Raw genomic sequence first — 21,085 nt, 5'->3', positions numbered from 1 at the left:
TGTCACATTTTCTATTTATTCAGTTAAAAAATATTCTCAGCGGCCGGGCGCGGTGGCTCAAGCCTGTAATCCCAGCACTTTGGGAGGCCGAGACGGGCGGATCACGAGGTCAGGAGATCGAGACCATCCTGGCTAACACAGTGAAACCCCGTCTCTACTAAAAATACAAAAACTTAGCCGGGCGAGGTGGCAGGCGCCTGTAGTCCCAGCTACTCGGGAGGCTGAGGCAGGAGAATGGCGTAAACCCGGGAGGCGGAGCTTGCAGTGAGCTGAGATCCGGCCACTGCACTCCAGCCTGGGTGACAGAGCGAGACTCCGTCTCAAAAAAAAAAAAAAAATTCTCAGCTAGGTGCGGTGGCTCAGGACTATAATCCCAACACTTTGGGAGGCTGAGGCGGGCAGATCACCTGAGGTCAGGAGTTCGAGACCAGCCTGGCCAACATGACGAAACCCCGTCTCTACTAAAAATACAAAAAATTAGCCGGGCGTGGTGGCGGGCGCCTCTAGTCCCAGCTACTCAGGAGGCTGAGGCACGAGAATCGCTTGAACCTGGGAGGCGGAGGTTGCACTGAGCTGAGATCATGCCACTGTACTCCAGCCTGGGCAACAGAGCAAAACTCCATCTCAAAAAAAAAAAAAAAAAAAAATCCTCTAATTTCTTCTTTGATCCATTAGTTATTTAGAATTGTATTGCCAAATTTCCAAACATTTGGGCTTTTACAAATTCTATTTTGTCGCTGTCTGTTAAAAGCATTCAAATGCACCTCTATGGATTTTTTGGTCTGTTTGCATTATCAGTTTCTGAAAGAAGTAAGTCAAGATCTCCCACCAGGGCTGTGGATTTATGTGTTTCTCCTACGGTTCTGTCCATTTTCTTTTATGGATTTTGTAGCTATATTATTTAGTGCATACAGATTTAGAACTGTTATAACTTTCTGTGCATTGATCCTTTTATCATTATGAAATGTCACCCTTTACCTTTACTATTGCTTCTTGCCATAAAGTCTACTCTGCCTGTAGAGTTATCATTGTGATCAGAAAATGTGGTATGAATATCTTCCTTTGACATTTTTGAGGCAAATTTATGGCCTTTACATAGTCATCAATTTTCCTTTTCCTACATGGTCCAACAATTTTCTATGTGTGCTTGAAAAATATGGTTATGCTTCAATTATTTTATCTTATTTTATTTTATTTTATTTTATTTTATTTTATTTTATTTTATTTTATCGAGTTCTCACTCTGTCAGCCAGGCTGGAGTGCAGCGGTACAGTCACGGCTCACTGCAGCCTCAAAGTTGTGACCTCAGGTAATCCTCCCACCTTGGCCTCCCAAAGTCCTGGGACTACAGACATGAGCCACTATGCCTGGCTGATTCTCCAATTATTGAGACCATTTTGTATAGATATCTATTAAATAAGGCCGGGCGCGGTGGCTCAAGCCTGTAATCCCAGCACTTTGGGAGGCCGAGGCGGGCGGATCACAAGGTCAGGAGATCGAGACCACAGTGAAACCCCGTCTCTACTAAAAATACAAAAAATTAGCCGGGCGCGGTGGCGGGCGCCTGTAGTCCCAGCTACTCAGGAGGCTGAGGCAGGAGAATGGCGGGAACCCGGGAGGCGGAGCTTGCAGTGAGCCGAGATCGCGCCACTGCACTCCAGCCTGGGCAACAGCGTGAGACTCCGTCTCAAAAAAAAAAATAATAAATAAATAAGATATCTATTAAATAATGATTGTTGATTGTGTTCTTCAAATCTTCTATATCCTGATTTTTAGTCTGTTTGATTTATCAATTAAGAGATATCAAGCTTTCCACTATGATAGATTTGTCCATTTCTCCTTGTAATTGTGCAAAATTAGCTCTACTTATTTTGAGGCTGTATTATTAGGTGCACCAAAATTTAGAATTGTTATACCTTTCTGATGAGTTGAATCCTTTATTATTATGAAATGGCCCTCTATTTCTAGCAGTGCTTTTTAGCTCAAAATCTGTTGTCCCACATTGCTACCCTAGCTTTCTTTGGTTAGTATTTACTAATACTAATTATTTACTAATGCTAATCATATAATAGAAAAAACATCTTTTTCTGTTCTTTGACTTTCAGCCCTTTGTCATTAAACTTTAGGTGGGTCTCTTGTAAACACTATGAAGTATCAGTAAAACAATGTATGATTACTTTTCCTTTCTTGGGCAACTTTTTTGTTTTCCCTAGGATCTAATAATTTCTGTGATGTTTGTTTGCTTAGGTTTTTTTTTTTTTGGACACAGGTCTCACTCTGTCACCCAGGCTGGAGTGCAGTGGCACAATCTCAACCACTGCAGCCTCCAACTCCTGGGCTCAAACAATCCTCCTGCCTCAGCCCCCTCCAAGTAGCTGAGACTACAGGCACGAGCCATTATACCTGGCTCATTTTTGTATTTTTTGTAGAGATGGGGTTTCACCATGTTGCCCAGGCTGGTCTCAAACTCCTGACCTCAAGTGATCCACCCGCCTACGCCTCCCAAAGTGCTAGGATCACACGTGTGAGCCACCATGTCTGGTCTGTTTGCTTAGGTGTGTTTTTTCTTTTTTTTTTTTTTTTTGCTCCCATATTTGCTTAGTTTTTAATGTGCTTATCTCTAACTCAATTCCAAACTCTACCAGTTGACTAAATCTTTCAAACAATTTTCACATCGGGTATCAATTTCTTCTTTAAAAAGTCCTCCTGGCCTGGTGCGGTGGCTCATGCCTGTAATCCCAGCACTTTGGGAGGCTGAGGCAGGCATATCACCTGAGGTCGGGAGTTTGAGACCAGCCTAACCAACATGGAGAAACCCTGTCTGTACCAAAAATACAAAATTAGCCAGATGTGGTGGCGCATGCCTGTAATCCCAGCTACTCCTGAGGCAGGAGAATCGCTTGAACCTGGAGCGCGGAGGTTGCGGTGAGCCGAGATTGTGCCCTTGCACTCCAGCCTGAGCAACAAGAGTGAAACTCCATCTCAAAAAAATAAATAAATAAATAAAATTTTAAAAGTCCTCCAAAAGCCTTCAGGTTTGCTCCAATCTGGATTGGCTTCTCTCTTTGCCCAGTGCACCACCGTCATCCCATGACCTCCATTCACCAACACCCCAAGGATTACTGTAGCCTCCCCCTTGCACCGAATCTTTTGTTTCCTGTCATCCCTTTCACGGCTCCTGTATTTAAGTAGAGCACATTTTCTAGTAGCTTTTGGAGAAAGGAGTAATTGCGACTAAGGAGCATACCACATGCCTGGCTTTTTTTTTTTTTTTTTAAGAGATGAAGGTCTTGCTATGTTGCCCAGGCTGGTCTTGAACTCCTGGCCTAAAGTGATCCTCTTGTCTCAGCCTCCAAAGTGTTGAGATGACAGGCGTGAAGTACCACACCTTGCCCCTATCAGTTTCAATATCTGAAGTAAGTTTTCATGGATCTGATTCCACTGTCTGTTGTTGTTCTGGCTCCCATTCATGGTTTCTTGTTTCCTTGTGTGTTTTGTGATTTTTGACCATGAGTTGCTCATTTTCTTGGACTTTTACCTGTGGCAATTCTTTGAAGTGTGAGTTGAAATTTCATTCCTCCAGAAATAATTTGCTTTTGCTTCTTCCTGTCACCTGGGGGCACTAACAACCTAGAACTACTTAATATTAAAATCTAAGCTTGAGATTTCTTCTCTGATTACACAGTAGGAGAAACGATGACTGGAAACCATGTGAGAGCTGGTGTGTGGTTAGGAAATCTTAAAGGAAATTTGGTCTTTTTCTTCCATCATCAGAGATCAAAACAAGCAAGTTTCTTTCCTATATATACCCTTCTAAATCGCAGGCTTCTCTTTTTTCCATCTACTGGGGGTGTTGCCCCTTGTGGACTGGGGTTTACGCAGCACTGCATTTTCTGTTCTATCTTCAGACTTGGGCTGTTTCATCTCCTATTCCCACTGCCTTGAGATCAACAACAGTTTTCAGGGAGAAGGCCAGCTTTGGTACTCACCTGTCTCCCAGGGTTCCTGCTTTTACTCCCCACCCTCCTTAACTCCTGGAATTCTTTCTTTCTTGCCAGCTTAGCAATGCATTAAAAAGGATGTCATTATTATATTTTTATCCATCATTTTAGTAGTTTCTATTGAAAGGATCATTCAGGGTATCTAGACTACCACACTGCCAGATAAGAAAGTTCTTATGCTTTCTAAAACTCCTTCTTCCATTCCCCTGCTCTCTGACACCAAGTGGCTTCTAGCAACCTCTCCTCAAAACTCCCTCCTGAGGTGAGAAGTAGAGGCATGGAGGACTGATGGGCACAGAGAAAGTGCAAAGGCAACGGACTAGAGGTTTCGATGAAGTCAGAGCGTTGTTGCGTGGATGCACTTGAGCAGGTACATTTGAGCAGGTCAGCGGGAGAGGGAGTCGTGGTCAGAGAGCAGAATGTTTGAATAGTCTATTGCTTTATAGATAAGGAAGTCCAAAGAGAGGTCAGCTGACTTGCTCAGAGTCATAGCTAGCAGATGGCAGAACAAGGCCTGGAAGCCAAGTTTTCTGTTCCCAGATGCCTATTCACATATGTGGTCAGGGAGAGTGCGCTTTTTTTGGTTTCTGTTTTGTTTTTTTGAGACAGGGTCTTGCTCTGTCACTCAGGCTGGAGTGCAGAGGCACAATCTCAGCTCATTATAGCCTCAACCTCCTGGGCTCAAGCAATCCTCTTACCTCAGCCTCCCGACTAGCTGGGACTACAAGTATGCGCACCACCATGCCTGGCTAATTTTTGTATATTTTGTAGATATGGGGTTTCACCATGTTGCCCAGGCTGGTCTCAAACTCCTAGACTCAAGCAATCTGCCCACCTCAGCCTCCCAAAGTGCTGTAATTACAAGCACGAGCCACAGCACCTGGTCAGGGAGAGCATTAAGGAACAAATACCTTGCCATAGTCAATGACAGGCAGCTCAATGTTGGGAAACAGATCTTGCACGATGGCATTGAACAGGGGTGCATCAACTGAAGTGAGCTTGGCGATGTTCATGTCTCTCATTGAGAGCAGCAGAACCTGAATGGGAAAAGACAGAGACTCAGGCTTGAGGAGCCAGGGCCTAGGCCCTTCACCTCCACAGGGCTTCGGGGCAGGTGCCAAGAACAATGGATACACCAGTTAGCCATTAGCAAAGCAGCGGGCAACACGGGATGGGACCAGGTGGGAAGGTGGGAATCCCAATCTGGGGAAAGAAAGGGTCTGAAAGACTTGAGGGAAGTGACATAGGGCCAGTGACAGTGGAAGTCAGGTCCAAAGGCTGTGTCCTTGCTCTACCTCTTCATCAGTCAGATCCGGCTGTAGGCGGCGCTTCTTGCCAGCATAGCGCAGAAGGGAGGTGAGGGCACGCAGGCCAAAGTCATAGTGGTCCTGTCTGGAGAGCTGCTGCACAGCCAGTGAGTAGAGTGTGTACACCTTCTTGGCCAGAATCTGGGGAACCAAAACAGAGGAGGAAACAGTCCATCTCCCCACAAATCCCTCTGCTTCATCTCGGGACAGTCAGAGACAGGAAGCCAGGTACCAGGACATGAAGCAGCTAGGAGGTACTCTACGGACTCTCCTGATGAAATCGTGTGAATCACGCCATTGTTAATTAGTGGTATCACAGAGGAGAAACTTCCCTCCCCTAAAGTTTTCTCCCCCTACATCCTACGGACAATAGTCTAAGTTCCTTAGAGGATAAGCTGATAGTGAGGCCCTTGGGGAGCTCCTCTGTCCAGGGAATAATTATGAAAGGGAATTAAAATCACTGCAGAAAAGGGGTTATTGGAGTACCTTGCAGTTGCCAAAGCCCTCTCCAAAGAGAATGATTTCTGCAATGAGGGTGGAGTCAGGCACCACCATGGCAATTGGGCGGAACATGGATTTAAGATTTTCAGGAAGCTCTGTGCGGCCAGCATAGCCTGGAAAACAATGCCACTTACTTAGAATCATATATTTCCTCATCTTGATTTGCTTCTCCAAACCCACTTTCCAATCAATCTCATTTTCTCCCACCTTAACTCCATCCCTAACTTTCTCCCTAACTGCAAGATCACATCCTTTCTCATCTCAGCCCCAGCCCTTCCTAGTCCGCTTTGGTCTTCTCTCTTCTCTGTGGTCCTTTCCTTACTTTCTGCGTGGCCCTGTTTCAAACTCAAATCACAGAGCTGTCAATTTCCCATCTCTCCAGATTCTGTGTATAGCTCACATCAGTCCTAATAGAAATCACAGCTTTTCCTCTTATTCGTTCAGTTCCTAAACCCTTTCCTATCCCTGTGCTGTCCTAGGCCCTTCCCCCAGAGTTGTTCTTAGGGAACAGTAATGAGGGACCCTAGGGCCTGCTGCAAAAGAGATGGCAGAGAGACCAGAACTCTGGGAGCTAGCCTAATGGGAGAAGATAACTAAGTATCTTAAAAGATGAGGTCTGGCCAGACGTGGTGGCTCACGCCTGTAATCCCAGCACTTTGGGAGACCGAGGTGGGCGGATCACGAGGTCAGGAGATCAAAACCATCCTGGCTAACACAGTGAAACCCCATCTCTACTTTAAAAAAAATACACAAAAAATTAGCCAGGCACGGTGGCAGGCACCTGCAGTCCCAGCTACCCGGGAGGCTGAGGCAGGAGAATGGTGTGAACCCAGGAGGCAGAGCTTGCAGTGAGCCGAGATCGTGCCACTGCACTCCAGCTCCAGCCTGGGTGAAAGAGCGAGACTCCGTCTCAAAAAAAAAAAAGTTATTAATCCCTTTAGGGAAAACAGTAAGATTGCTTCCCCTTCTCCCAGAAAGTTGTGTGTTTATCCTTCTCTCCCCTTTGCTATTTTTAACCAGACTTCATTTAGCTATACACGTTCGCATGGAAGGGGGAAGAGGAGGATGCAGTTATTTCCCCTGAATACCCAGTCCTTCCCACCCCAGAAACCCCATCCACTCCCTGCCACCTACCAGGATTCATGGTAATGAAGATCCCACAGGACCACACCAGATTTATTTCAAAGCCGTCAAAATGGAAACGGGTGAGGCCAGCAGCCAGGGCAGATAGGATGGACAGGATCTGCTGGGCCACCACTGACAGCACCTCGATGTTGATGCGGTTAAACTCATCAAAGCAACCCCAGGCTCCGGTCTGCGGGGTGCAAGGCAGAGTCACTGGGAGAAAGAGAGGTGCCCCAAAGGCTAGAAAGCATGATTCACACACCCTTCCTTAAAATGTTTCACGAGGTGAGGCGGCCTCCAGAATAGAGTGCAGGGAGAAGGGCACCAGAGTACCCTGTTGTAGCTTCTGGCCAGAACTTTCCATCAGATGGGGCCAGTCTGGGGTGATGCTAGAAAAGGTGTGGGTTGGAAAGAGACTAGGGTAGGGAACTTGTGTGCACTGTCTATTCTGCTCCAGTTAACACGCATTATTTTCTTTAATCCTTTATAATCTTCTGATTTTTGCAAATAAGCTACGTGAAGCTCAGGAAGGGGAAGGGACTTTCCTAGTTGTGGCTGGGCGCGGTGGCTCACGCCTGTAATCCCAGCACTTTGGGAGGTTGAGACAGGCGGATCACCTGAGGTCAGGAGTCTGAGACCAGCCTGGCCAAGATGGTGAAACCCCGTCTCCACTAAAAATACAAAAATTAGCCAGGTTTGGTGGCATTCGCCTGTAATCTCAGCTACTCAGGAGGCTGAGGCAGGAGAATTGCTTGAACCCGGGAGGCGAAGGTTGCAGTGAGCCGAGATCACACCACTACACTCAAAAAAAAAAAAAAAAAAGAATTACCCATGATGCAATGTCATGAAGCTACAAAGCACTGAACCAGATTTGGGTTTCAGTTTATTTTCTGGAACGAAAAGGTATTTAAGGGGCTTCTGGCACAGGGTGGCAGGATACTGACCTGAGCCAGACCTGAGTACATTCGGCCCATGGACTTGTAGTCCAGGCCCTCAGAGCAGTTGACCACAATGACATATATGCCCAGGGCCTTGCCCAGGTCTTTGACGGTCTCGGTCTTGCCCGTGCCTGCGGGGCCTTTTGGGGAGCCCCCTCGGTGCAGGTGCAATGCCGTGGTCAGTGTCATGTAACACCTGAGAATTGAGGACAGAACCGGAGTCAGACTCCCGGAAGCTTCTCAGCTTCTGCTGCCCCCACCCCAGCCACCTCATTCATCCCACACGGCAGACCTGTCCGTCAGGGGGGTGATGACAAGCCGGCCCGAGTTACCCAGGTACTCATAACTATACTGAAATTGCGTGTTGGTCTGGCGGATCATACAGTCATCAAGATCCTGGGGAAAACAGGGCAGAAAAAGAGAGAGGTGGGTTTAGGAGAGTTAGAGCTGGGACAATGACTGAGAGTGGGGCTCAGAGTTGCCAGGGAGGCTGCAGTGAAGGGATTGGGGGTTCCCTTTTAGAGTTGAAAAGTGGAGTGGTTTATGAGCAAGATGGAAAATGGGTTTCATATTGCACGTCCACCCCAACCCAACGCAGCAGCTGCCTGGAGTGTTTCTGAGTCCTGTTCAAGTGACATTCATAATGAGCCCTGACTGGGACAACTGCTTGCCACTCCTGATTGTGGGGAGGAGATGGGAGGAAGAACTGGATTAGGGTACTGGGACAGGACTAAGGCTTGGCTTAGGATATCCTTGCATTTACAGAACATGGATGCAATAAAAGCATTAGGATCTATTTTACGGTAAGAGAGTGGGGAGTTGGCCCATCTGGCACCTTCTCCCAGTAGAACCGAAGTTGGCTGAGCCAGTCAAAGGAATTGACATCCATAAGGCCACTCTTGTAAAGCTTCTCCAACACATCCCGGGCATGAATTTCTATCGTCACCAGAGCCACAATTTTAAGCCGCATGATCTTGGTCAAGTTCCCCCTGATAGCTTCTGAATACTTATTCAGGATTGACACCTGTGGCATGAGGCAGCAGGGAAGAAAGCAGACAGAGCAATGTCGCCAAAGCCCGATCACCCCTCACGCCCACCCAGCACCGCTTCCAACCCAGTGCTGACCCCACCTGCTGTAACTCCTGGTAATTCTGCTCCACCGCGGACTGCCCGCACTGGACTTCCATCATAAAGCACCCTCGCTCTGGCCCTTTTCCACCAGCTCACCTCTAATTCTGACTGCTTCCTCCCTGCAATTCTAGCTCCAGACCTAGCCCATACTTGCAGAGCACCCACCTGCTTTTTTTCTTTTCTTTTCTTTTCTTTTCTTTTTTTTTTTTTTTTTTTTTGTTTTTGAGACAGAGTCTCACTCTGTCGCGCAGGCTGGAGTGCAGCGGCGAGATCTTGGCTCACTGCAACCTCCAACTCCTGGGTTCACGCCATTCTCCTGCCTCAGCCTCCCGAGTAGCTGGGACTACAGGCGCCCGCCACCATGCCTGGCTAATTTTTTGTATTTTTAATAGAGACGGGGTTTCACCGTGTTAGCCAGGATGGTCTCAATCTCCTGACCTCGTGATCCGCCTGCCTCGGCCTCCCAAAGTGCTGGGATTACACGCGTGAGCCACTGTGCCCAGCCTTTTTTTTTTGAGACAGAGTCTTGCTCTGTTGCCCAGGCTGGAGTGCAGTGGTACGATCTCAGCTCACTGCAGCCTCAACCTCCTGGGTGTGCCACCAGCTAATTTTTGTATTTTTTGGTAAAGAAGGGGTTTCACCATATTGCCCAGGCTGGTCTCGAACTCCTGGGCTCAAGTGAGTGGGCTCCTCCCACCTCTGCCTCCCAAAGTGCTGGGATTACAAGCATCAGCCACTGTGCTCAGCCTCCCACCTGCTTCTTCTTCATGACCTTGAGGATTTTCTTGTCTCCCCGCTCCTTCGCTGTCAGCAGGCACTTGGTGACATCAGCCGTCCACTGGATCTGACTGGCAGTGATCACCATCTGAGGATGTGCAGAAGCCATGTCCCAAAGCCCTGTCCTCGGCCATCCACACCGCCCAGCTCCCAAGTCCCAGTTATTTCAAGAACTGTGTGCCTCTCCCAACTGCACCCAATCTGCTCTGAAAGATGGGACATGGGCCTCAGGTCAGGAGCTAAGGGTCCAGCTGGGAGTGACCAGAGCACAGCCCAGAAAGGGGGGTAAGAAACCACATTGTGTGAGACTCAAGATTCTGTCTTTCCACTGGCCATCTCCTTTTAACTCCATCTTTTTAACTCTATCTTCTTGTTCCCTCATTTCTTCATTTCTTTCTTTTTTTTCTTTCTTTTTTTTTTAAATTTTTTTTAATTTTTTTAATTTTTTTAGATGGAGTCTTACTTTGTCACCCAGGCTGGAGTGCAGTGGCACGGTCTTGGCTCATTGCAACCTTCGCCTCCTGGGTTCAAGCTATTTTCCTGCCTCCTGAGAAACTGGGATTACAGGTGTGCATCACCACACCAGATAATTTTTTGTGTTTTTAGTAGAGACAGGGTTTCACCACGTTGGCCAGGCTGGTCTTGAACTTCTGACCTCAAGTGATCTGGCCGCCTCGGCCTCCCAAAGTGCTGGGATTACAGGTGTGAGCCACCATGCCTGGCCCCTTGTTCCCTCATTTCTGTTGACCCCAACTCACCTGGCCAGCCCACTCCTTCACCCATTTGTCCCTCTTGTTGAGGAACTTCTTGAGGGCCAGGCGGCAGTTCCGGAGAAGGTCCCGCAGGGTCACCCTCATGGTCCGTTCCACATCGCCGAGCCAGGACTAGGGGGAGGTGGGAGAATAGGGTAGCTCAGCCTCAGGGGCACAGCCAAGGTCCTCCACAGGGAAGGCAGTTAGGAAGCGGCACTCCAGGGCTTTGTACCCAGAGAAAAGCAGGAATGGGCAACGGCTGGCTTGGGTCCCTGAGAGAAATGGAGGCTCTGAGGCAGATGGTCTGACTTTCAGAAGGAAATTTCAGTTCAGAGCAGAGATGATCATTGTTAGGAATGGCAGGTGGGAGGGGAAAGAGTGACTATCGGCCATTTACAGAGATCTTCTCTCCTCATGGAGCCAGGTGAACTTTCTTTTTTTTTCTTTTTCTTTTTTTGAGATGGAGTTTCACTCTTATTGCCCAGGCTGGAGTGCAATGGTGCGATCTCAGCTCACTGCAACCTCCGCCTCCCAGGTTTGAGCGATTCTCCTGCCTCAGCCTCCTGAATAGCTGGGATTACAGGCATGCGCCACCACTCCCGGCTAATTTTGTACTTTTAGTAGAGACGGGGTTTCTCCATGTTGGTCAGGCTGGTCTGGAACTCCCGACCTCAGGGGATCCGCCCGCCTCGGCTTCCCAGAGTGCTGGGATTACAGGTGTGAGCCACCGTGCCCGGCCCAGGTGAACTGTCTGCAGGAAGAAGAATCAGCTAGGTCCTCAGACCCTCACCACAACTCACCTCCACAGGCCCTTCTAAAAGTACTGAGTGGAGGAAATCAATGTACTCGCCGTCGCCGGAGAACATTCCCACAGCTTCCCATTTGCTGCTGGACCCTCCAACCTGCAGAAAACAGAAGCTGCTCAGAGCCTGGCCGGCCCACACTTGGTATCCGCCTAGAAGTACTGGGGCCTTTTGAGGGTAATTACTGCTCCTCTCCCCTCCTCTCAATATTACCAATTCGAAGAAGTTCTATCTCCTGAGAATCGAGAATCATTAATTAACATGGCCCTCCTGTTGGGAGGGCAGGGTCCCTTCCAAAGCCTTTCATACCCACCCACCATCTCATTGTGGCCACTTCTACCGACCTTCTGGATTCTCAGCAACTTGATGTTGTCAAAGCATTTTTTGAGGTGTGGCTGCACAGCCTCTGGGTTTCGGGACTGGCCCAGAATCTCCAGTAGGTCATCATTGGACAAGAAGTAGAAGCGGGGGAAAATATGTCGCTTGGTCTCTAAATACATATCCAGAGACTTCTGAATATCTTCCAGGATTGTGTTCATTTCTGTCAATGTGTCCAGGAGGCCTGGGAAGAAGCGCGATGAATGCCATTTGATGGCCTTCTTTCCACTGCCCTGGGGGGATCTGGATGCCCCAACTCTGTGTTCTTTGCCAGCTCTTGAGCAGCGGGGCACAGACTGCCATGAGGGTTTCTGGACGCAAAGAAGTATCCCCAGACCCTCTATCATGCTCATCCCATTCTCTCCATTAATTCATGACTCACTATTCATTATGCACTATTGTACAGGTTACTATTTATGCATTAATGATACATCATATATGACTTCATTAATTTTTTTTTTTTTTTTTGAGATGGAGTCTCGCTCTGTCGCCCAGGCTGGAGTGCAGGGGCCGGATCTCAGCTCACTGCAAGCTCCACCTCCCGGGTTTACGCCATTCTCCTGCCTCAGCCTCCTGTGTAGCTGGGACTACAGGCGCCCGCCACCTCGCCCGGCTAGTTTTTTGTATTTTTAGTAGAGACGGGGTTTCACCGGGTTAGCCAGGACGGTCTCGATCTCCTGACCTCGTGATCCGCCCATCTCGGCCTCCCAAAGTGCTGAGATTACAAGCTTGAGCCACCGCGCCCGGCCATGACTTCATTAATACAGTAACTTCCCCTTATCCACAGTTTCACTTTCCATGGTTGCAACTACCTGCAGACAACTGTGGTCCGAAAATACTGAATGGAAAATTCCAGAAATAAACAATTCCTAGGTTTTAATTGCACACTGTTCTGAGTAGTGTGATGCAATCTCTCACCATCCTGCTCTGTCCCCCAGGATGTGAATGATCCCTCTGTCCAGCGTCTCCACGCTGAAGAGGTTCCCTGCCCGTGAGTCATTTAGTAGCCCTCTCGGTTATCAGATCGACTGTTGTGACATCACAGCAGTGCCTGTGTTCAAGTGACTCTTATTTAACTTAATAATGTAAGCAAAAGTGCAAGAGTAGTGATGCTGCCAATTCAGATACGCCAAAGAGAAGCCGTAAAGTGCTTCCATAAAGAGCTTCCTTCCTTTAAGTGAAAAGGTGAAAGTTCTCAACTGAGGTTGCTGAGATCTACAGTAAGAATGAATCTTCTGGCCGGGTGCAGTGGCTAACACCTGTCATCCCAATACTTGGGAGGCCGAGGTGGGCGGATCACTCGAGATTAGGAGTTCAAGACCAGCCTGGCCACCATGGTGAAATCCCATCTCTACTAAAAATACAAAAATTAGCCAGGCGTGGTGGCAGGTGCCTGTAAGCCAAGCTACTCGGGAGGCTGAGGCAGGAGAATCGCTTAAACCCAGAAGGTGGAAGTTGCAGTGAGCTGAGATCGCACCACCATACTCCAACCTAGGCGACAGAGCAAGACTCCGTCTCAAAAAAAAAAAAAAAAAAAAAAAAAAAAAAAGAATCTGAATCTTCTATCTGCAAAACTGTGACAAAGGAAAAAGAAATTCATGATAGTTTTGCTGTCGCACCTCAAACTGCAAAAGTTACAGCCTCGGTGCATAACAAGTGCTTAGTTAAGATGGGAAGGGCATTGAATTTATGGGAGGCAAACACAAACAGAAACATGTTCTGATTGATGGCAATTGGATTCAGGACTATCTGAGGTGTCAGGCATCTACTGGGGGGTCTTGGAACATATCCCCAGTGGGTAGCGGGGGACACTGTATAACACACCCACCGAAGAACTTGGGGGTCCATCTTCCTTCATTTCCCATAGGCAAAAAAAGAAAAGAAGGGCTGGGGGAAGAACTTAGGGATCCACTGGCCCACCCAAGAGCTTCTGAAAAGTAGAGATTTCCCTCCATGTACACAATCTAGCAAGCTAAATCACTTTAGATACATGTCATGTGCACACAGTGAAAGAAATCTACAAGGACTGGGCTTGCCAGTGTCCCTCATGTCACAGCAAAAAGAGTTCCAGAACAGGCGGCAGAAGACTCCCAATCAAACAGTGGTTCTTTCACTTACTGGCATGTCAATTCACCTCATCGAGTTTTGACCCCTTTGTGTATAAAATGGCAATAAAATCCATCTCAAAAATCAACGTGAGGCCAGCGGTGGTGGTTCACGCCTGTAACCCCAGCAGTCTGGGAGGCCGAGGCGGGTGGATCACTTGAGGTCAGAGAGTGAGACCAGCCTGACCAACATGGTGAAACCCCGTCTCTACTAAAAAAAAATACAAACGTAGGTGGGTGTGGTGGCACACACCTATAATCCCAGCTACTTGGGAGACTGAGGCAGGAGAATTGCTTGAACTGGGAGGTGGAGGTTGTGGTGAGCTGAGATCGCGCCATTACACTTCAGCCTGGGCAACAAGAGCGAAACTCCGTCTCAAAAAACAAACAAAAAAAACCAATGCGAGTACTAATTGAAATGTATTCACATCGGTAGCTTCTCAATAACGTTAGTTTCCTCCCAGCCTACAGCCCCATACCTTAGGTCTTGATTGATTTTCCCCTTGTCTTCCTAGTTTCTAGCTTTCTGAAGAAAGGAGGGACACTAGTGAGTGTGACTCAGAGGTAACCCTCATGCCTTCAAACACAGAGTCTACAGGCTGTTGGGTCCTGTGAGTGCAAACCTGAGTGACCCCCGGAGATCACAGGCAGACTCAGTAGCCGTGGACAAGATGGATTTATTCTGTGCATTCAACAAAGGGATCATTGTTTTTTTGGCTTTGCTTATAAATTGTTCCGAAATATAATTCAATCAATCATTTCAAATAATATCAGTCATTGTCATTCAACTTTGCATATCATAACTTTTCATGTTTACCTTTTATCAGAATAATTAAAGTTATTTTTATTGATGTGTATACTGAAGGCTCTTGGAAAAATGAAGCACTGTTAAGACTAGCCCTAGGTAAAATGAAGAGGTCCTCTGTACCCCCGCCAGAATTCTTCACCACAGGATGCCCATTCTAGATGCCCGTTGTCAAACCTGACTCCCTGATTCTCTACCTCAGTCTCCCCCAGTCAACCAGCCCTCACTATGTGTTCATCTTACCATGTGTTCATCCCTTTCTTCCCCATACCCTACCCCATCCCATGGCTGAAGGCTAATCTGCTAAACTAAAGTCAATGTAGGCTGGGCTCAGTGGCTCACACCTGTAATCCCAGCACTTTGGGAGACTGAGGGAGGTGGATCACCTGAGGTCAGGAGTTCGAGACCAGCCTGGCCAACTTGGTGAAAGCCCAGCTCTACTAAAAATTTAAAAAATTAGCCAGAGGTGGTGGCACATGCTTGTATTCCCCAGCTACTTGGGAGGCTGAAGCAGGAGAATCGTTTGAACCCAGGAGGTGGACAGTGCAGTGAGCCCAGATTGCACCACTGTACTCCAGCCTGGGCAACGCACAAACCTCCGTCTCAAGAACAAATTTTTTTTAATAAATAAATAAACTAATCTGACTGATTCCATATCCCATGCTTTTAACCACTACATTATTATACTCCACGCAAATACTTGTTGAGTTTAATTTATGGAATTGTGATCTAATGCTTAGAAGAGGTGATGGAGACGGGACATGTTATGAGAGCTGGGGGCATCAGTCTTTTTAATCAATGAAACATGCAACCATGACCAAGCAGAGTGCCTGCCGAAGCTGTGTCAGGGCAGCAGCCCTGGAGCTCTGACCTGGGTAATGGGTGCTCCGGAGAGCATTGTTGTCCTTGTTCATCCTGTCCATGATGGCTTTCCAGTTGCTGTTGACCTGGTCAAATAAGGCTGATTCATTGGGCAACTGCTTGCGGATGTCTTCTCCTAGGAAGATATTCTGAGGGGGCCAAAAATTGGGGTGAGAGGCCACTTCTTACACACTCTCCACCCTCTGCTCCCTGTTCCCAGATCGTGGGTGACAGTTGAGTAGAAGATACAGAGTGCCAGAAGTCAAAGGCCAAGATGCCCAAGTTCTACAAGGAAAGTTGGAAGTCGGGGGCCAGGTACTTGGGTCTAAGAAGAAAAATGGAAGAAAAATCTAGGAAGAAGAACAAAAACTTGTTAGGGAGGGAATCTATGGTGAGAGGTAATACCTAAGAATCAGACAGCTGGGTTCTAGATGAAGAGTGACTTTAAAGGTAGGAGAATGAGGCTGATAACAGGGCAAAATCTAGGTCTTAAGCAAATGAAGGAGGAAAAGCAGGAAGCAGGAAAAGCTTGGGCGCTGAGTCCTGACCTCTAAGTACATCCACTGACGCTGCACTGTGAGAATCATCTCAATAACCTCCAGAATGAGGGAGAGGCAGCGTTCCCAGTGATCCACATCCTTCTCAAAGGCCTTGACAAAGCGAGATGCCTTCATGGTAGACAGAGCTACCTGGTTATCTTCCAGCGCCTGGAATATTTCTTCTGTACCTCTGGGACACAAGGGGTCAAAATCATAGTCCATCCCCACCTGCCCAACCTTGGCCCCACGCTGCAGCCCAGGTCACACAGCCCCCTCTTCTCCTGGAGCCCCAGCTCCCCCAACCTGAGCCGATGATGGCCTTTATCCTTGTAGGGTACTATGTCGAGCTGAGTCACATCCCAGGTCTTGGCAATGTTTTGTAAAGCCTGTGGAGAGAAATTGGGGGACACAGCAGTCAGGTATCTCTTCCCTAAAGGGAACAGGAGCTGAGAGGCATCATCAGATGATGAACAGCTGGAAGCCTGTGCTCCAGGAGGTGCAGGAGGTGTGGGAGCATGGGAGAGGAGGGTCGTACCACTTCTATAGCCAGCTCTTTAGTTGCTGAAGCAGAGATCTCCCCAATTTTCTCCACGTGCTGATCCATCCCAAGCTCCACAATCTGCTCCAAGGTGAAGCTTTCAGATTCCTGATCAAACTCTCGCTGGATCTCATCCCTGACCTGGTCCCAGTGCCTGCAGCCAGGAACAGGAGGGTGTGAGGTCAGGAGAATTACCATCACTCCCAGTGCTGTCTCCCACTGGGACACTGTGATTCTGCGTAGTTATTAATTCATGATTCAACTCATTTTGCTAAACAGGTTTGAAGATGCAATCATAGGCACCATGGGGAATACGAAGATTGAGGTGAGACCCTCCAGGAGTGGATTATCTGGAGAGGGAGTTGAGGCAGCTGCGCCCACAAAACATACAACGAATCACCGCAGGTTTACTCTAGATCTACACTGAGTAAAGGCCTTACATGAAACATCTCATATCATTCTCATGGCTACTCTATAAATTAGGAATTATTATTATTCCATTTACGGATGAGAAAACTGAGGCTTAGCGAGGTTAAGTAATGTAAGCAAATACAGTGGTTAGGTTATACATAACCGTATAACACTTAATGGTTTCGGCATTGCCAAAAACATTATACTGGAAGAAAGACGAAGAAGCAAAATTATTTTCTCTTAAATGGATAGATCATTATTAAAACACCATTTATAAAAATTACTTCATTTTTATAAATCTATCCCCAATGGCTCGAGATGCATTCTCTACCATATGATAAATTCCGACGGATTAAAGGAGTTAAACCTGAGAAACACAAAACATTAGAAGACAGAATGAAGAGGATGTATTTGTAACTTTGGGATAGGAAAGGTCTTCCTAAACAAGGCACAAAGGCAAAAACCATACAGAAAGAAAGTTATACTTTTGGCTATCTCAAAATAAAATCTTTTGTATAACAAAAGACATAAGGCGGGCCGGGCCGGGTGGCTCACGCCTGTAATCCAAGCACTTTGGGAGGCCAAGGCGGGCGGACCACTTGAGGCCAGGAGTTCAAGACCATCTTGGCCAACATGGCAAAACTCCATCTCTACTAAAAATACAAAAATTAGCCGAGCATGGTGGCAGGTGCTTGTAATCCCAGTTACTCGGGAGGCTGAGGCACAAGAATTGCTTGAACCCGCGAGGCGAAGGTTATAGTGAGCCGAGATCACAGCACTGCACCCCAGCCTGGGCAACAGAGTGAGACTCTGTCTACCTCCCAGAAAAAGAAAAAAAAAAAAGACATAAGGCTTAGTCATGATAGACAACTCCCTCTCAGACAGCGGGAGGCCCCAGGGCAGGGGGCAGAGAACAAGAGTCAGCAAGGCTGGATGACCTGAGACAGTGCAAGAAGCAGAGGACAGTGGCAGGCTTGGTGTCTGTGCCACATGTTCACTGAGCACTATTCGCAATAGCCACGATGTGGAATCACCCTGAGTGTCCATCAAGCGATGAATGGAGGATGAAAATGTGGTGCATATATACAGTGAAATATCTTCAGCCACAGGAAAGAAGAAAATCCTGTCATTTGCAACAACATGGAAGAACCTGGAGGACATTTTGCTAAGCGAAATAAGCCAGGCAAAGAAAGACAAACACCGCATGATCGCACTCATATGTCATATGTGAAGTCCGAACAGGTTGAACTCACAGAAGCAGAATTGAATGCTGGTTATCAGGGACTGGGGGTGGTAGGTGGAGAGTTGGGGAGGTGTTGGTCAAAGGACACAAAATTTCAGTTAAACAAGAGGGATGATCTCCTGTACATTGTGGCAACAATGGTTGATAACAATCTATTGTACACTTGAAAACCACTGAGAGTAGCTTTTCAGTATTCTCACTACAAAAAATAGGTATGTGAGGTAATGCATATGATAATTAGCTCAATTTAGCCATTCCGCAATGTGTACATATTTTAAAACATTATGCTGTACACCATAAGTGTATGCAATTTTCATGCGTCCATCAAAATTAAATGTTTGTTAAAAAGAGGAAAGAGAAAAAGACATACATTTGTGGACAAAGGGGAAGAGAGAGCTGTGAACACCGTGGAGAGGAGAATGGGAGGGACCAGGTGGTGGTGCAGGCCAGCGGGGCAGAGTGGACACCCGGGAGCAGAGGGGCAGCCTCACCTCTCTCTAAGGGCAGGGTTCCGTAGGTCTGAGATGAGAGGCATGGTCCTCTTGAACTGCTCTATTTTTGAGCGAGTGGTTTCAATAATTTCCCAGTTTCGGTCCTGAGCAAAAGTTGGGGGCATCAGAAGACCCGACGACCTCCCTGGGAATAGACCCCGATCCTCCACTAGCTTCTCTTCCGCCTCCCCGCCCTGTTTCTCCCCACCTTATACTCTTTGGCTAATCTTGTGAGGCGACGAAACAGCCCGTGGGCCATGGTCTCCATGGTTTCGGTCTGCAGGGTCAGGAACCGGCCAGTCTTCCACTCATTCCAGTTCTCCTCCCAGTCTCGTGTGATCTCCCAGACTTGCTGGAGGGCATCAAGCTCCTACAGAGCAGAAAGGCGCATTGCATGAAGTGGCACCTGCCCTCCTCCTCCCCGACGGACGCCCAGGCCCTTCGCTGCTCTCGCTCTGTGACGCTTTCCCTCTAGATAATACAGCGGCCTCCTCCGTCCACATAAATTTCTCCACTCTGTCGCCTTGTTCCTTATCAAGGAACAAGCACAGGAAAAGATCCTCAATGTCATGAGTCATTAGGAAAATGCAAATCAAAAGCTCAGTGAGATACCACTTCACACCCGCTAGGATGGCTAGAACCAAAAAAAAAAAAAAAAAAAAGGTAAATAAGTGTTGGCATGGAGATATGGAGAAATAGGAAGCCTTGTACACTGCTAGTGAGAATGTGAAATGGTGCAGCTGCTGTGGAAAATGGCTTGGCAGCTCCTCAAAAAGTTAAACATAGAGTTTCCATATGATCTAGCAATTGCACCCCTAGGCTCACACCCACAAGAATAGGGAACAGGTGTTCAGACAAATACAAGTCCACGCGTGTTCATGGCAGCACTACTCCCTTTAGCTAAAAGGTGGAAATAACCCAAATGTCCATCAACTGGTGAATGGTAAACAAAATGTGGTAAATTCATACAATATTCAAATATGAATATTCAGCCATTTTAAAAAATACTGATCCATGCTACACCATGGATGAACCTTGAAGACATTATGCTAAACGAAAGAAGTCAGATTAAAAAGGCCACGTATGATATGGTTCCATTTGTATGAAGTGTCCAGAATAGGCAAATCACACAGCTGGAAAATAGGCTCATAACTGACTGGGGCGGGGGACGGGGGATGGACGTGACTGCTAAGGGGCAGAGTTTCCTTTAGGGTAATACAAATGTTTGGGAATTAGATGGAGGTGGTGTGAATCACTAAATGTCACTAATTGTTCACTTCAAAATGGTTAATTTTGGTGGGGCGCCGTGGCTCACACCTGTAATCCCAGCACTTTGGGAGGTTGAGGCAGGTGGATCACCTGAGGTCAGGAGTTCGAGACCAGCCTGGACAATATGGTAAAACCCCATCTCTATACTAAAAATACAAAAAGTAGCCAGGCATAGTGGTGGATGCTTGTAATCCCAGCTACTCGGGAGTCTGAGGCATGAGAATCGTTTGAACCCGGGCGACAGAGGTTACAGTGAGCCGAGATTGCGCAACCACACTCCAGCCTGGGCAAGAGAGCAAGACTCTGTCTCAAAAAAATAATAATAATTAATTTTGTTATGTGAATTTTACCTCAACTGAAACAAAAGCTCCTCGTGAGCTCCTCTCCCGTCCCACTGCCTTTGTGGGTGCTAAGGACCCATTATCCTGTCCCTGCCCCTTATCGACAGTGACCACAGGGTCCTCGCTCAGCACACCACCTTCTCCAGGTTCTGAAGGTCCTTAGAGGGTGGCTGCTCGATCTTGAAGATGCCCAGGTTGGCTCGGAGACTGTTTTCCTCTTCCCGCATGGTCATCAGCATGGCCCGCACTTGTCCGATCTGGTCTAGGGCAGACATGTGTCCCACGTTGCTGGTGAAAGGGCCTGTGGAGGATTCAGGATGAAGCTCAGCTTCCCGCTCACATCTGGCAAGGACAGCCACGGCTCTCCTATCTCTTTGTGGGCAAATCTCACCTCTCTCCTCATGTGAGAGAGGGAAGGGAAGGAGAACAAGAGGGAACGCATTGAAAGAATGATGGTTAATCTTAGCAAAAACTCCTAAATGCGGCTTGAGAGTCAGGAACAGATGGAATACGAAAGTCGGGATAAGAAAAGTAGAAATGGGCCGGGCGCCGTGGCTCACGCCTGTAATCCCAGCACTTTGGGAGGCCGAGATGGGCGGATCACGAGGTCAGGAGATCGAGACCATCCTGACTAACACAGTGAAACCCCGTCTCTACTAAAAATACAAAAATTAGCCGGGCGCGGTGGCGGGCGCCTGTAGTCCCAGCCACACGGGAGGCTGAGGCAGGAGAACGGCGTGAACCCAGGAGGCGGAGCTTGCAGTGAGTG

At 47.6% G+C, this 21,085-nt stretch overlaps 1 protein-coding gene across 7 annotated transcripts in view; it reads right to left on the bottom strand.

The window, feature by feature from the left end:
- Positions 1-21,085, bottom strand: part of LOC105474439 (dynein axonemal heavy chain 2) — a 122,311-nt gene that overhangs the window by 50,203 nt on the left and 51,023 nt on the right. For all 7 annotated transcript variants that reach the window (XM_071082306.1, XM_071082300.1, XM_071082304.1 and 4 more), the window contains 18 exons: positions 20,454-20,617; positions 18,915-19,076; positions 18,707-18,810; positions 16,559-16,715; positions 16,327-16,409; positions 16,033-16,213; positions 15,495-15,633; positions 11,680-11,897; positions 11,333-11,434; positions 10,539-10,664; positions 9,758-9,868; positions 8,708-8,896; positions 8,165-8,268; positions 7,879-8,068; positions 6,944-7,124; positions 5,795-5,922; positions 5,297-5,449; positions 4,913-5,038 (listed from right to left, as the gene is read on the bottom strand). In XM_071082306.1, the coding sequence (XP_070938407.1) occupies positions 4,913-5,038; positions 5,297-5,449; positions 5,795-5,922; positions 6,944-7,124; positions 7,879-8,068; positions 8,165-8,268; positions 8,708-8,896; positions 9,758-9,868; positions 10,539-10,664; positions 11,333-11,434; positions 11,680-11,897; positions 15,495-15,633; positions 16,033-16,213; positions 16,327-16,409; positions 16,559-16,715; positions 18,707-18,810; positions 18,915-19,076; positions 20,454-20,617 (2,618 nt within the window). The remainder of the gene's footprint in view (positions 1-4,912; positions 5,039-5,296; positions 5,450-5,794; positions 5,923-6,943; positions 7,125-7,878; positions 8,069-8,164; positions 8,269-8,707; positions 8,897-9,757; positions 9,869-10,538; positions 10,665-11,332; positions 11,435-11,679; positions 11,898-15,494; positions 15,634-16,032; positions 16,214-16,326; positions 16,410-16,558; positions 16,716-18,706; positions 18,811-18,914; positions 19,077-20,453; positions 20,618-21,085) is intronic.

Source organism: Macaca nemestrina, chromosome 17, assembly GCF_043159975.1.
Source record: "Macaca nemestrina isolate mMacNem1 chromosome 17, mMacNem.hap1, whole genome shotgun sequence".
In the NCBI taxonomy this organism is placed as follows: Eukaryota; Metazoa; Chordata; class Mammalia; order Primates; family Cercopithecidae; genus Macaca; species Macaca nemestrina.
The sequence above is the reverse complement of the archived record's forward strand: the minus strand, read 5'-3'. Positions and strand labels throughout refer to the sequence as shown.